This window comes from Cygnus olor, chromosome 21 (assembly GCF_009769625.2).
Source record: "Cygnus olor isolate bCygOlo1 chromosome 21, bCygOlo1.pri.v2, whole genome shotgun sequence".
Lineage (NCBI taxonomy): Eukaryota > Metazoa > Chordata > Aves > Anseriformes > Anatidae > Cygnus > Cygnus olor.
The window spans coordinates 2872697-2888711 of NC_049189.1; the positions used below are offsets into that span (position 1 = coordinate 2872697).

General features: G+C 43.4%; 1 protein-coding gene across 3 annotated transcripts in view; it reads left to right on the forward strand.

Annotated features, from left to right (window-relative positions):
- The window catches only part of DVL1 (dishevelled segment polarity protein 1), an 82985-nt gene that overhangs the window by 49438 nt on the left and 17532 nt on the right, over positions 1 to 16015 (forward strand). For all 3 annotated transcript variants that reach the window (XM_040533344.1, XM_040533345.1, XM_040533346.1), the window contains exons 5-6: positions 9894 to 10032; positions 15703 to 15796. In XM_040533344.1, the coding sequence (XP_040389278.1) occupies positions 9894 to 10032; positions 15703 to 15796 (233 nt within the window). The remainder of the gene's footprint in view (positions 1 to 9893; positions 10033 to 15702; positions 15797 to 16015) is intronic.

Genomic DNA, 16015 nt, shown 5'->3' on the forward strand with positions numbered 1-16015 from the left:
CATGGCTAGACAGCCTTATTCAAGTTTGCTCACTTAAAGGAAGAACATAGCACCTGTACGATGTGTTGGGAGTTGGAGGGGCTTAGTCTTAGTATTTTAGCATTGCAAGGTCTGAGCCCAAATCCTCTGAAATAATTTCTGTCGACTTCTCTAGGCTTGGATCAGCAGTAGTGTTTTTTGCTGGTATAACTACAGCACGTTGGCTGAAGATCCTTTTTTTAAACATATGTGCAGCCAAAGCACACACATAAACTACAGAACTTCATCTCTTGCCTCTAGTCTGTACATCAAAGTAAGCTTGTTTGTTCATTTGTTGCCAGACAAGAATTTCCAGGCTTAATTAAGAATTAATAGATGCCACCCATTGAGTCTAAAACGGTCCAGAATATGGAATACTTGGGCCCAAGAGATGCCATCACAGCCTTTATTCACAGCTCCACCCACTGAAGTAATTGCCTCCAGTTAGAAAAGCAGAAGTCGCCTATATGCTGTGTGCTAGAAGCAGGTGTCTTTCTGCTCCTTTAACCCTTCCAGCCTGTAAGTGACTCAGGGTGAATGAAAATTACTCAAATAGTGGGTGGAGCAGAGAGCTGTCGGCATGGTATTGACTGCAGATTCCTGTGGGAATCACAAAAAGAGGGAGAATCTTTTAATAGTGTTGTGGCAAAAGCTTATTACTGGAAGAATGTTAAAAGGTGATTTTTTTTTTTAACATTGGTTTGTTGCCTGCCTCCTTTCTCGCTTCCTCCCACTCTTCTTAGAAGTGCCTTTGTGAGCCTGATAAAAGGGAAGCGTAGCCAGACAGACTTCTTGGTCTCGTTTTTTCTTCCCTCTACCCCTGGTTGTTCTCCCTCATTCTGCATTCCAGAAGAAGAGAAGGAAAGTGCTGGGATCCTCCCTAGGTTGTCTGCCTCCTTTTCTTTTTTTTTTTTTTTTTTTTTCATCTGTCTGTCTAAAATGCAGGATTTCTGGATATATTCCTGTACGCTTTGATCTCTTAGGTTCTGTAGCTCATTGTGCTGAAAAGAAAGCGACTCAGCCAAATGTCCCTGTGAAAGGATGCTCTTGTCTTGACCTCCTGTGCATTATGATTCCTGCGTGTTACACTCAGTTCAGGCCTGGAATCTTACAGGAAAAATATGTCGAAGTTTCTACAGAACGTGATTCCATTGTAGAATCAGGTTATGTCAATCTACCTCAAGAACATTGGCCATGTTTGCTATAGGCTGTCTTAGAAGTTGTTACGGTTAATTTCTAGCTCTCTGTGCAGGGTTTCTTTTTGTTAGAGGCTTAATCCTTTAAGGTGCTGAGTTACACTTGACATTGCTGATTGCCCTTCGTTCCTGCTCTGGCTCTTCTGTGCTCATTCAGTGTATGGCAGCGCGAAGCCCCAAGGGCTGCTCACCAAAGAGCTAAAAATACCCTCGTCTTCACATCTGCCTACCTGTCTGAAGTGCATTATCCTTTGCATTCGTGTGTGTCCCTCCCGCCCTTGCTAGCTTGATGTGGCCAGAGCACGTGTTGAAGGCTGCCTGTGGCTTCGGTGAGTGGCTCTGTGTTATTACAGCTGAAACCGGCTTCAGCTTCAGGAGAGGCAGCTGAGAGATCGTGCACCTCTCTGCTCGGTTTTGGAAGATGCTTCTGCTTTCTTCTGCTCTAGGGAACATTCCCTGGGCTTATCAATGTCTCTTTTGACTGTGTGGGTCTCTGAGTGGAGAGGAGCTGCAAGGAACCCAGCTGTCTGGGTTTGTGAGGCTCTGGGCAAACAGTTCCTGTTCTACCTCAGTCCACGTGTGTGCTTTTTGGTCTCAGTGAGACCTGCACACTGGGACTTCAACCTGTGCTCTTATTTACCAAAACTCATATTTCACACTAACTTACTCTGTGATAATTCTTGGTGCTGAAATAGGGGCCTGCATCTTCAGAGGGTTTGGGAAACCTTAACTGGTTACTAAATGGTCGTTGCCAACCCCTTAGGAGACAGATGGATTGGAAAATTTGCCAGATTTACTGATGGTATGGAGTTTATGTTAGGTTTTTATCCTGCTCAAGCTAATGTATGTTCTGCCATGGACACTTATGGCAGCAGAGCTGGTTGTTGGATGGCTGGGCTAGGGCCATAATGTTGATTGCTTTCATGACATTGCTGTGGCACAGGAGTTCGTGGCTTCCAGCAGCCTGAAACCAGTGCATGCTTTTCCCTTTAGCTACAAATGGGATAAAATTTCCTCCTTTTCCTGTCAGTCTAAGCTGTGCTCAGGCAAGAACATGTCACTCAGTTATGCAAACATTACCTGTTCTCAGAACAATTTAAGCCTCTCATCTGAAGCAAGCTATCCATATGAGCTGAGTTTTGTTAGCATGCATAAAGCAAGGACAACTGCTGTATCATTTTGGTCCCATGAAATGTATTTTTTAATGTCCATAATGTTTCTGTGGTTGTAATAAGATTTTATTTAAAAACCAAAGCCAACCAGTGTGTTATTTTCAGTTGAAAGCACATCTCCAGAATGCATAGTTCAGCACTTGTATCCTGACTGCCACTTAAATAAAATTAGAAGTGGGATACCCTTATCATGGAGAAGGAGTTTAAGGCCTCATTATAACAAAGGTCATATATAAGCAGAGTTTTTCTTTTTGTGAGTCTTCATGTCTTCTTTGCATGGAGCACAGTCGGATGTAAAATGGGGAAACAGCGACAGGAAAAGGGGGACAAAGGTGGGGGGGGCAGCGAGGTTGTGACACCTGGTTCACAGCCAGTTTCAGGGGCAGGAGCTGCGTGCATCGCTTGTCGTTATGCAATAGTGGTAAATCCTCCTTTCCCTGCAGAAAGAAGGAAATGCAGTTTGTCTGTTTGATCTCGTCCTGTAGAGGCTTGCTGAAGTAACACCAAAATTACAGCTCTAATAATTCATAGAGAGGTAGGATGAGTGATCTTCATTGGGGCACTGCATTACTCACGGGTTTGTTCCAGGGCTATTAATTATGCAGAGTAGCCAAGACGTATGTACAGTGCTGTCAGCTACAGCACCATGTCGTGTTCCTAACTGAGCTCGTTATTGGTGTAAGGGGAATGACAAACAATTCCCCATCCACTGCACAGCTCCGTCAGGAGTAGATAGAGTTTCTTCAGTGTGTAACTGGTAGCAAACCCACTTGTTCATCCCTTTTCTGTAAATTTTAGGAAATCGTTCTCTGCTAATGGGAACACAAACGGTTAATGAGGTCATATATGCAGAGCACACTTACTCTTGTACATGGGTATTCAGTAAGGCTGGGGAAACAGTGAAGGATCAGCAAGCAGAGGTGTAAGTTTTTTTCCAGTGAATTACCTACATTTTAATTTGCTGTATTATTCTCATTTTTCAAGCATGAGGTTTCTCCCCAAGAGTGCAAGAGGAAAGAGTTTTAGCTCTGATCCTACTGTTCTATTCTTAACGAGGTTAATAATGCAAACTAGCTGAGAAGGATGAGCTGTGTCAGGTGAGCATGGACAAAGTTACCCTGTGTGTGTGTATATATATATATATATATATATGTATGTATATATATTTTAAAGCATAATGGTGATTAAGCTGTGGAGGCTACATGTGCAGAGAAGTGATTTTTTTTTTTTTTTTTGGAGAGACTTTGTATCCAAAGGGGCTTTTGTCCAAGCTGGGAATATGTCTTTTCCTGATCACCTTTCACATTAATTAGTAGCAAAACAATCCTTGGCATTAGCTTCAAATAAAATTAGGCTGAAAGGGCTGAGCTGTCAATATGTCAGGGCTCCACTTTCTCTCTTAAAACAACAAGAGTCCGTGTTGCTTTGGAAAGTTGACAACGTCCTATTAAGTGAAAGGAGAGTGAGGATCTTAATTAGGAACGTGGGAGGTCTGCCTGGCACATGTTCTGGGGACCCCTCACTGACTGGAACAAAGCTCCCCCGACCATTTCCTGAGGAGGAGTGGGAAAAGGGACCGTGGAAGTTCTAATTAGGGAGGTAATTAAGGGACAAGTTTTCTTTGGCATTGGAGAATGTTTTACAGCTACTGCTTGTTTTTTTTTTAACAAGTCTGCAGATGTCAAGTGTCGACACTGGTGTTTCAACACTGAGTTTGCTGTGTGGTGAACTGAACTACTGTGCAGCCAGCTGAAAGACGCTGGGCAGGGACATGTGCTTTGGGAAGCTCCTGATGTGCGGATCCCCAAACATTTGGGAGGAGGAGCGGTTCCTGCTACAGTATGTGTGTACCATACCGTGGTAAAGGACTGCACCTACCAAACAGTTGCAATGGGAACTTGAACAGTGCTAGCTCAACATAAGGATTTCTCAGCAGTTGTTTCTCCGTAAAGACTCTGCACAGATCGGGTTGCAAGTCTTCGTTAACAAAGTGGTAACACGTTTCACGTTAATAATTGGTAAAGACTCTCTGTATTGGTGAGGATCGGAAGCTCTGTTGTTTTTTGTCTTAACTGTGAGCTTGGCTATGACTTCCTCCTGAAACACTCTCACCTTTGTTCTTTGCAGGATTACGGAGCCCTCTTTACAGCTTCCTTAAGCAGATGCTGCTCCACTGTTTCCCGCTTTCAAAGCTTGTTTGATTTTGTACTTTGATGTGCTTTTGTCCCTCAGGCAGGACCAACTTTGCTGTTGATAAAAGTCAAGGAGGGCATACTTTAACCTCCTAGGCTATGCTTTATTCTAATCTCTGTGACACACTGAAAGGCTTTTGTCAGACAGTCTCAATGGACTCTGTCATCCCCTAATGAAGAAACAGGAGCAGGAGGTCAACAGGGCAGAAAGTCCCTGGTTATTAGTGGGACAGGCATTGAACCAGAGCAGAGAATGAGTCTTGTTTAGACTATGGACGTGGATACCTGGGAGTACTTTGTGAGTAAAACACACAATCATGGTTCATGAAAGTAGTTATTGAAGTATAATAACTGACCCCCACACCCCGAACAGCGTTGGCTAAATTAGAAAAAAACTTAGAAAAGGGATTTTTTATTGGCTAGACAGATTTCAGAAACTTTATGGATTTAAATATGCACCTGAGTTACGCAGGAAAACTTTTCCTATGAATTCAAAACTATCTGGTGCTGTTTGGGAGGTGTAAAACATTGATACTGAAGTGTTTGCATACTGGTAAAGCCACTTTCATCTATTGGAGCTGTGTATAGGAGCTTTTCTATGCAAGAAATTCTAGGTCAAACAGGAAATAGGTGAAGAGGAAGCCTTCTGTTTTGTTTTGTTGAACATTTAACAGAGAAGATACAGCTGGAAAAAGGAAATGGAAAAATGTAAACAGTACAGTGAAATCGTCTGATATAATGTATAAGCCAGGGGTGTTTTAGTTTGAATATCTAGAAGTATGGATGTTGTTCTCAACTATCAGTGCCCCTTCAGATGCGCAGAATGAGACTAAAAGCCCTTCTTTTACATCGCAGCTGTTCGCCCCTTCCAGTTCCAGCTGCATCCAGCTGTGCACTGGCTTTTAGGGAGGCAAGGGAGTGAACCTTTTAGGGTGCTCAGAGAACAATTCCCTTCTATTTTTGGTTTATAGCAGATGATAACGAGACGAGTCATAAACTGAAGTTTTAATTTACCCAGGCAGGCCAACACATTGCTAATCAGAAGCTTTTAAAGGTGTATGTTTATATTATGAATATATTTAATAATTATAATAACATACGACTAATATAGTAAATTTATATTTGATAAAAGAAATCACTACAGGAAGTTTAAGTGTTAAAGAGGGAAAAGGGAGGGAAGCTGTGTTTAGTTACAGGCCTTTTCTTTGAATCTCTGTAGTGGGACGAGGTTTGGCTGCCTGGATGTGGCATCCAGGAAAGAATTCGCACATCCAGATACTTGGGAACTGACACCTTGCTTCCTTTAGCCAAAAATTAGGGATTGAAGGTCCTTCAACGTCTCATTCTGTTAGCAGTGTTTTGGCTGTTGCTTTTGCTGTTTGGAAAGGACTTAAAGGTACCAACAAGCTTCTGCTGATGCAGTGTTCGGGTCTGACTTCAGCACTTCAGGTGCAGCCCTGCTGCCAGCAGCAAAATCACATTTCGGATCCAGTCATGGCAGGCAGACAAAATGCTTATGTTACTGCCATCATCCATCCAGCTCAGCCTGTCTGTGCCTTTCACTGTCTTTGTACCAGTGCTTATGAGGACTGTGTAAAATGGTCTCATGGCGGCCTGCAGCTCCCTCACGAGGGGAGCGGAGGGGCAGGCACTGAGCTCTGCTCTCTGGGGACAGTGACAGGACTCGAGGGAACGGCATGGAGCTGGGACAGGGGAGGGTCAGGCTGGGTGTTAGGAAAAGGTTCTGCACCCAGAGGGTGGTCGGGCACTTCAACAGGCTCCCCGGGGACATGGTCTCGGCCCTGAGCGTGCCAGAGTTCAAAAAGTGTTTGGACAGCGCTCTCAGACACATGGTTAGATTTTTGCGGGGTCCTGCGTGGAGCCAGGAGTTGGACTCGATGCTCCTTGTGGCTCCCTTCCAGCTGGGGGTGTTCTATCATTCCACAATTGCTTCTGCTAGATGCAATTTGTCGCAAGCTACTCCAGGAGCAGCTGCAGCCTGCCCAAGCCCCAGAGGAATTCATCCCCCGCAGGAGCACTTTGTCTCCGCGGGTGGTTTTCCAGCAGACCTCTGAACCGGCCGCCACTTGATAAGCGCCTGCGTGGCGCTGATGTGACCCCAGGCACCACCACAGCAGCACCCCCACGGCCTGCTCTGCCGCCAGCGGCCGCCCTGAGGGAGATCGCCCACAGGGAGGGCAAGAGGTGGCTGCCATCAGGGGCCGTGAGGGCTGAGTGACGAGCTACAGGGCAGAAACGGGGCTGCTACTGCCTGAAAGCCTGAGGAAATGCTCTGACGGTGAGGGGAGGATGAGAGCGTTGCTGTGCATCTCTGTAGACGGGTCATGGTCTGAGGGAAAAACAGGGGAAAGAAGATTGCTTCGACGTTAGATGGGGATTTTCCTCAGGAGGAGAAGGTATGCTTTCAACTTGCTTTTCCATATGAGGCATTTAAACTTCATGGAGTCCTATTAAAAAGCACTGCTTCATTCTTGCCTGAGCGAGAAAGCGATCTGTGACCCTAGGAGAGTCTGATCGTGTGGCGAAAACATCCCGGGTGAAGTTAGAGGGTTCTTAATCTCTGAAGAGCTTGGATCAAAACCTTGGAATAGTTTGGTAAATGTTTTAAATTTAGCATCTGAGGTGCTGTGTAGTAATACCACACAGGAATGTTGAGACCGTTGTAGTATTAAACCTCACTGCCATTAATGAAGCTGAAAGCAAGCACTAATACCATCACCATACATTTGTCTGAGTTCCCTGGGCCTGTGAGGAGCACCTGGTGAGACGGGCTGGCAGAAAGAGCCCAGGGAGAGGGCAGTGAAAAAGGTGTGTGACAAAATTGCAATATCCCTTGCAAGGACCATCCTTTTAAGTGTCCTGTCTTAATGAATTCATGACATACTGCATTTTATCTGTGTTTGTTCTGAAAACCCAGTCAAAGAATGTGAATGTCACAAGTGGTGTCACCAGCTGATGAGGCCACTGGAACGAGTCAGATGCTATCCAAAAGCACAGCCCTGCGTGTCTTGCTGTAGGTATTCACATTCAGCTCAAGTGGAGTTCCTAAGCAAGCAGTCAGTGCCCTTATTTTGTGTGGTGAAACTGAGGTACTCAGTATAAAAATGACCTAATGCACACTGGATCTAAACAAAATCTGAAAGTTTGGGTGATTATTACTACATTTAGGGAGTTTATGTCCATATTAATGTATTGCAGCATTGATAAGATCCCCAGATGGATGCTTCCCAGTCTCCTGAATTTGGATCCTGCCATATGGAACCCACTGCGGTGGAGCCTTCCCTGGGATTCATAGGCTGCAGCACTGCCTCCATCCTTGACCTTTTGGGCACAACCTTTGCACAGAAATCTTTGCACAGAAATGGGACCTTGCATCTCTGTTGCCTGAGGCTCTCAGGACTGGTGCTGGCATTCACTGCTGAGTGAATTTTGAGGCACACTTTGCAGCATTCCAGCCATGTGAGTCCTCAGAGTTAATAGTGCATCCCTTGGGGACAGCCAGGCATTCAGACCTACCCGATATACAGGCCATGGCATTGTTTCACACTGCAATTTTGGCGTTCTTTGCCTGACACAGGAAATGTGCAGGCTGAGGGGAACATAGCCATGGATGCCATTTCCACGCCCTGGCTCTCTTGGTATTCATGATTATTCTTTTGATGCTGGAAAATCCTCATTAAGCACTAAGCATCACTTGCCTTAAATTTTTTCTGTTGCTTTAGTTGAGAAGCAAAAGAATGAAAGTTCAGCGTTTTCACTGCCAGATGTAGATTATCTAGCAGAGCAACACTGTCCTACAGAGGTACTGCTATTTCACTGGAAGGTGATGTACTAAAGAAAACACTTTGGGTGTTCGCACAGCCTGTTTGAGGTAGCATTCAGCTGGTTAAAAATTCTGTCTGGTCTTAAAATTGTCCTCTGCGTGAAAATTTGCCCTTGAGAACTAACAAGTGTGGAACGTCAATGTGGACCATTAATTCTTCATAGTGGTGTGAACAGATCACGTTTATGTCTGGGATAAATTATTTGCCTGATAGTGAATGAGGAAGGTGTTGGAGACTCCATATGAGACATCAGCAGTCCCAGTCCGACTGACAGGAACACAAGTCAGAGCTCCAAGAGCTCTATTCCAGCTCTTATTTCTTATAAGAAATGCTGATTAAAACAATACTATAGAGTCAGAAAGCTTATATGTGAGCCCGATGCTAGGCAGTCAGAGCTGGGTGACAGCTGAATTACTTTATTCCTCAGTGGCATAAATATAAATTTTGAATAAAGTTTGCTTAGAGGCAGCATGAGAATAGTCTTTTTAGGATGCTAGCAGGAAATAAATTCAGATTTGGAGTTTGGAAGCTTCTTACTCATAGTGAAACACCAGACAGCAGGTGTCCAGTGGTTTGGAACATGGAAAACAAATCTCCTGTGCAAATCATCTGACTTACAGACAGAATTTCATCTACTGGATGTATTTGGCAATGGACTCTGAATTGCAAATTCAATAAAGCAGCAATCTGCTCACGGACAGTTAAGGACAAAACATTTCCTGATAAGGTGACCCACGAGGGGTGAGATGTGACACATTGAGGATGTCCTAGTTTGGACATCTGTGATGGGGGAGACAGCACTGGCCATTTCCAGTGGGCCCTTGAGACAACCGCCTGCTGATGAGCAGAGGTGCCCCCCCATGCCTCGCTGCTGCATAAATAGAGAATAGTTTTGTGGAAAAAAATTACAAACATGCTGGCAACTTTCTTTCTGGGTTGCATGTCTGATAATGATCAAAGCCAAATATAAATAAAGTATCTGTGATGATAGAAGCATGCTGCCTAAGAAGTTGTTCTGAAGTACCTTATGCACGTGGAATGGTTTCTGTGCTGCTTGGCGTACTCATACCAAGCTCAAATTGTGTTGTCTGCTGCTTTTCCAGGATCTTTGTGTGTACCTTTCTTTTGACATCAAGTGCTCAAGGCCAATCTAATTCATTTTCTAGCACTGTTAGTGTACTCGTTCATGCCTGTTACTTCTGCCTTTATCTGTTTATGGCATGCCCACGAACTGAGCCATAGGCAAAGGAAAAAGTTAGGAAAAAGGAAGGTAGGCAGGCAGGCCAGGGTGCTGGATCCAGCAGTTGAATGAAATCAGGTGCTGCAAAGAGCTTGGTTTCTGCATCAGGATCCTCCTGCAGAGTTGGCTGCAACTCACAGTATGACTTCAGTGCTACTCGCAGTGCTGTTCCGTTTCTTCCTTGCTCTTCCTCTTTGCCTGGTAATACTCCATTTATTTCCTTTTCACAGTCCCTCGGATCAATGGCCATCCCAAACTGGACAGACATCGCGAGCACCCTCCTGGTTATGACAGCTCTTCTACCATGATGAGTAGTGAGCTGGAATCCAGCAGCTTCATTGACTCCGATGATGATGACAACACAAGCAGGTAGGGCATTGCCGTAGTGACTGAGCTCTTAAATACTGTTTGTGTCTGTTTCCCAGCCGCTAGACCGTGTATCTGGGCCTTTCTGAACATGCTGACTGGCAAGATGAAAAGAATTACGTATTTTTTTCCATTTTTTTAAATTTTATTTTCCTGCTAGGTATGATTTGAGGACTGCTAATTCATCAGTAACATGTTGAATATAATCACTGCTCCAAGAAAAAAAGCTAACTTACTGGGATCCCTATCCAAGCTGCCAACAGGCGCAGTTCCAATTAAGAGAAAAGTTCTGTTCCTGTTACTTTTCTTTCCTTTTAATAGCAAGAACGATTACATTTTAAAATCAAAGCACTATGCAACTGTCTACCTATTTGTGAAGTAATGATGTGAGTATTGTAACAAAATACCTTCATCGTGGATTCCGAATAAGTATGTACTTAACTAAAGCAGAATTGTAAAGGAATTCCTATATAATTGCATAGTCTGAGATCTGTGAGCTGTAGAGGAATTCATCAAAGCTAATGCTATTGCAAAGGCAGTCTGTGATGCCACATATTTATGACTTCTTAATTATTTTCTTCTTTTCATGCAAACAAATAGTGTGGTGAATTATTCCTTCTTTTTTGAAAAAAAAAAAAAGTCCTCTACATTTCAAGACATCCTTGTTAATTTTTAAAGAATACTTTTGTTCTTTAAAATGAGCCAATACGTTATTCAGATTCAAAATACAAATTTTTAAAAATGCAAAATCAGTCAAAACTAAGGCTGTTCATTTTCCTGGCCTCAGTGACAGCATTCTCTAAATACTGTCCTTAGAGTTGTTAAAGCATCCCATTCAGCCAGATGGGCTATGAAAACCCCTTACAGACCTCTATGAACTGTCAAACGTTACAGATCTGGTGGTTTTTAACTACAGATGTCTATGAACAAAAAAGGTGCAACATGATATTCTTAAATTTTAGGTAGAAGGGAAATAAATAGCAAAGAGCAACTAGTCCTGGAGATATTTAAACATTTGCCTTGTTTACAAACAGCTGAGTGGCTTACTGAACTCAGTGGATCTACTTGGTCTTGCAGTTAGTCATGGCTTAAATGCCTGTTGAGGAACAGCAGTTCCTTCAACCTCTGCTCCAAGGCTGGGTGTTCCAAAGGGTTGAAAAGGTAACTAAATGAATGTTTAAGATTTGGTTCAGAATTAGGTTTCAGAACTTATTTTGTAGTTACGGTGAAGTTGCCAACACTTGAAGACACAGAAAGTCAGTTGTCTGGGTGCTTTGTAGTTCACGTGGATATTTATATGCATAAAGGGTTGGCAAGATCAGTAATTAATGGGAATGCACTCCGAGCCTTCCCAAAGCCTTTAGGGCTTTTAACTCCCCCTATTTTGAAAAAAAAAAAAAAAAAAAGGCAAAACACAAAACAGCACAAACCCAACAACAACCCTGCAGGTGATTTTGCTTTTTCATCAATAAATGAATCATTTCCGTGGCAGCAAGATATGCAGTGGGGCAGGGTTAGCACAGTCAGGGTGGCCACTGAAGTGTATCGTCTTGGACCCAGCTAAATCTTTCTGTCTGTATGAATAACAAAAAGCTTCCTGCGTCTGACCTGTGAAGAAAGAGACTCTTCGAAGCTGCTGCGGAGGCCTTTTCCTTTCTAGGCTAGGGCAGAAGCTCTTGGCACCCAGAATAGCTGCCAGGCCAGCTAGTCAGGAAGAGCAGCTAAATGGAATGCTCCGAGGTATGCTGTTGTGTTACACCGATGATGTTCCTGAGCAGATGAGAGATTGTGCTGGCAGGGAGAAGTTTTCTTTAGAGGCAAATCCAGCCAAATAGAAAATCGAGCATGCTCCAGATCTGCTGGAGACACGGAGGCCTGGGGAAAACAAGGTTGAAGGGGGTAAGTTTGTTTACTAACAGCCGATGAACTTTAGGGTCAGGACGTGCATTGTAAAGGAGGCTGTACACAGGGGAGGTCACTGAGAGAAATAAGCTGTGAAGGATGTTACTGCCTTAGAAGCAACGAGCTTGAGGATGCTTTTCTAATAGTGTGTGTTTGTCATTGTTGTGTTTTATTTTTATCTTGGAGCAGTGCAGCAGAGTGGGTTAAATTCTTGTCCAAGAAGCCCTGTGTGCACTAAGGGACATGTTTTGGTGATGGGACTCAGGGCGATGGTTGGACTTCATGATCCTGAAGGTGCTCTCCAACCTAAACAGTTCTCTCATTCATTTTCTTAGAGAGAAAGAACAATTTTTTGTTTCATTGACTCAATTTATTCTCAGATATTACAGGACAATACAGCTCTTCACATTCCTTTTGCTTCTCTGTGTTAAATTTCTACTTTTAAGCTGAGTTGTTTTTAACAAGATTTGTTTGACACATTTTACCTGTATGGCATGAGACATCCTACTTACAATACAGGCAAATCTCTTGTCAGAAATCCTCTAAGTATAGTGGCAGTTTAATTGTCTTCTCTAATTGTGGGAACAGAAACTGGGTGTTTTGATTAATCTTTTCTTTTGGGATGTAGGAAAAGAAACAAAATGTTTCTTCTTGAAAGGAATCATCCAAGGAACATGATTGCAATAATTTTATTTCCTTTGTCGTCAGAATATGCAATAATTGAATGTTAGTCTTATTTGCAGGCACTAGATGGTATTTTGAATACAGATTAATGTACGGAGCTTAAACTTTTCAGTCTCATTTCTGTTTTCTGTTAAGCAAATAAATGTCTAGCAAATGTGAAGTGAGGCAGGAGGATTATTGTCAGCAACTTGCAATTAGTGTTCTCAGTTCAATGTAACTAATGGAATTAACTGTGAAAAAATTTGCATTTATTTCTCATTTAAGAGATTAAAGTTAGTTCTTTTAAAGCTGTATGGATAAACTTTTTAACAAGTTATTTTTTTTTACATTTTGTCCTTCCTTTGGAATTGTTTTCAATAATCACAAGCAATAATCATTATTTCTGTTTTAAATCTTTCCTGTGGGACTTATTAGCCTTTGTGTTAGAAGTGTAGTTGGGGTTTTGGCCAGCTAGAGCAGGAAATTGGTGGTTATGATTCCAGATTTTTTGCATCCTTTTTTTTTCCCAAAATCTCAAATATACCTCCTTCTTCACTCTTCAGTTTGTAGAAATCATTCAGCGAAGCATTTGTTGAAACTGTTCTGTTCCTATCCGTTCCTGTCCCTCATTTCCACAACGTGCTATCCAGATAAAACTCATTGTCTGGAAAGTAGAGGGAGAATTTTGCCACTGGGTGAATTTCGTGATCTCCTGCTGCGGGCAGGTGTGACTTTCAGTATAGGTTTTCTCTCCATTTTCCTTCTCTACTCTGTGGAAATGGCAAACTTAGAATTGCTTTTTACAATAGGCAGTGTTAGCCAGAGGCATTACCCCTTTCAGGGACACAGTAATGAGAAACTGAATAAATGAAAAGATGTGTATGAATTTTAATGAATCCTCTTTATCCACGGTAACCAGGAGAGGATTCCATTTTGAAAAAGTTGGGGACAGGCAGTGCTGCACACTCCTTAGGTGACACCACTGGGATAAACCCCATAAAATATGATACAGCAGTAGGCAAAATACGTGTGTAAGCAACAAAAACCAACTGCCTGGCTGCTGTGAGTGACTCCGAAGTGTGATTATAGTAGCCAGAAGGGCAGATAAAATTTTACGGTTTTGTCCTTTCTGTTATGAGCTAGCCCAGCTGTTTCTGAAACGAGTGACAAGTCTTGCTGTGTTGGGGGAAAGCGCAGGGCTTTCACACTCCTGTCTGCAGAGGGAACAGAGTCTGCGAGCAGAGGGTTTGTTTGCAGGTGGGAGCACTGAATTCATGCTCGAATCGGTGGAGGGCTGGCACTCCCGTCTCTCGTACAGCCTTTGAAGACATCTTGGTGCCTGGCTTGTGTTCAGGCAGGAAAGCTCCCCCAGTCTTGTGACTTTGTTTTTTGCTGCCCTTCTCAAAGAGCAAGCAGGTTCACTGGGATGAGGGCAGCACGCGTTGCCTTTCTTTAGATTCTCCATAATTGTTGTGTGCTGGAAAATTGTAGCTTAATCCTACCGGTACTGAGGTGATCTGGGAGAGAAGAGGAGGATAATGAAATCAGAGAGGAGATAGGAAGAGGGAGAATATTGGTAGTAAAATATAAGGGGGTTTTATGTCAGTCTTTGCCAGTACTTTCAAAAACAGTGGTGAATATTGAACAAGTCCGATTTTGGGAGCCCAGCATCTGAGAGACCTCTTTATTTTCCTCGTCAAAAAGGCTAGGTCTTAGAAACCAGGTGCTGTGAGCTGTTTCCATGGATGGAGAATTATCAAATCTTTGATCTCTTTTGAAAATCCCACCTCTTGGCTCCTTACATTATTTTGCCTTGCTGGGAGGGGAAAAAGGAGTGTGAGGTTAGCATGCCTGAAATACTTTTGTGAACTCAAAGAGAACGTCAAGATATTCACGCCCTCCAAGCAGTCTGTAATACTCAGCTGAGCATGTTTGACTAAAACATATGTACTTTATGCAAGCTGGGTTTCCCAGTGTGCTGGGGTTGTCATCTCAAGACAGCAAGCTCCTTTGCTGGTATCGGGTTTTGCTTGGGGTATTGTAGCATTCCTGCATGCAGCTAGGACTTTGAAGACAGGGACGTGGCAAGTGGGAAGAAGACTGGCACTGTTTTCTTTGTGCCAGTGCCAGTTCAAGTACTTACCTTGTATAGGGTTGGATTTTTTAAATCTTGGTTCATGGTGGAGCGTTACTTTGTCTCTTCTGCCATTCTTAACACAATAAACAGAGGAGAGGGGGATCTGTGGTGTTGCACCTCTGAAAGCTAGGCTTTGTTCCAGGCTTCTGAAATTAATTGGGGCAAATCCATTTATCTCATTCTGTGTCTTGGTCCACTACCTGTAAAATGAGAATAATTAACTTTCCTAACTCATGGGGAGAGAGAGCTTAAGGATATATGCGTAGGATGTGATATATTTGGGTTCTACACATCTGAAAAACCTTGGGGGGGGGGGGGGGGGGAAAGAAGAGGACCTGCAAAGTGAAGCATTCCCTATTCCTCTGTTACTAGTTGGAAGTAGCTGTTATCAAGTGCTACTTATTTCACCAAATTCAAGCCCCGGTGCCGTGTCCCTGTTAACAGGGTAGTCAGCAGCAGAAGAAAACAGCCCCGTGACAAGGCCCACATGAAACAGCATTAAGAGATTCTCCAGGTTGTCTGTTGAAATTAAAATCATTATTTAATGTGCACCTATTCTTACGGTGTGCATTTTTCTTTGGGCATGAGGTCAGGACCACCACTGAAGTAGCAGAAGATGGCCACCTCTGTCCTTTGGCTGGTCAAATCAGGGTGATAGATGCCTGTTGCAATGCAGGTTGTATTCAGTCTTGCTGCCAGAAAGAAGAAAGCTGGGAAATTACACTCTCTAATCCTTGTGTAGTTTAGCTGGTAACTTCTCTGTGCTCCTAGGAAGAGGCTAAGATACAGCACGTGCTGGGATTGAGCAGCAGTTGAGCAGCAAGCAGAGCAATGCATCGTAAGCTAGCTGTTGGTGTCTGAATTATTTCTCTCTTCTGTGTTTGTGGGAATCTGCCTGTTTTTGGCAGGGGGCAGCGAATCGCAAATGGCTCAGCTTTACAGAGTTGACATTTGCTCTGAATTTCCCTCAGGTTGAGTAGCTCCACTGAGCAAAGCACTTCGTCGCGGCTCATACGGAAGCATAAACGCAGGAGGAGGAAACAAAGGATGCGGCAGATTGACAGGGTAAGGCTGGCATCATCATTTTCCAAGAAGGTGAACCATGATTTTGAGTGTAGCGTGTGAATTAGGAAGGGATTCAGAACAGATCTGTGCCCAATTGAAGTCATTGGAAAGAATCGCTTTGGCTCCAGTCTACCCTGGACTAAATCTCTAAGGTTTGAAGTTCTGCAGCACTAGGTTCAAATTCTTTTTCTCCTCCCCCTTCCTCCTTTTACTGTGGTG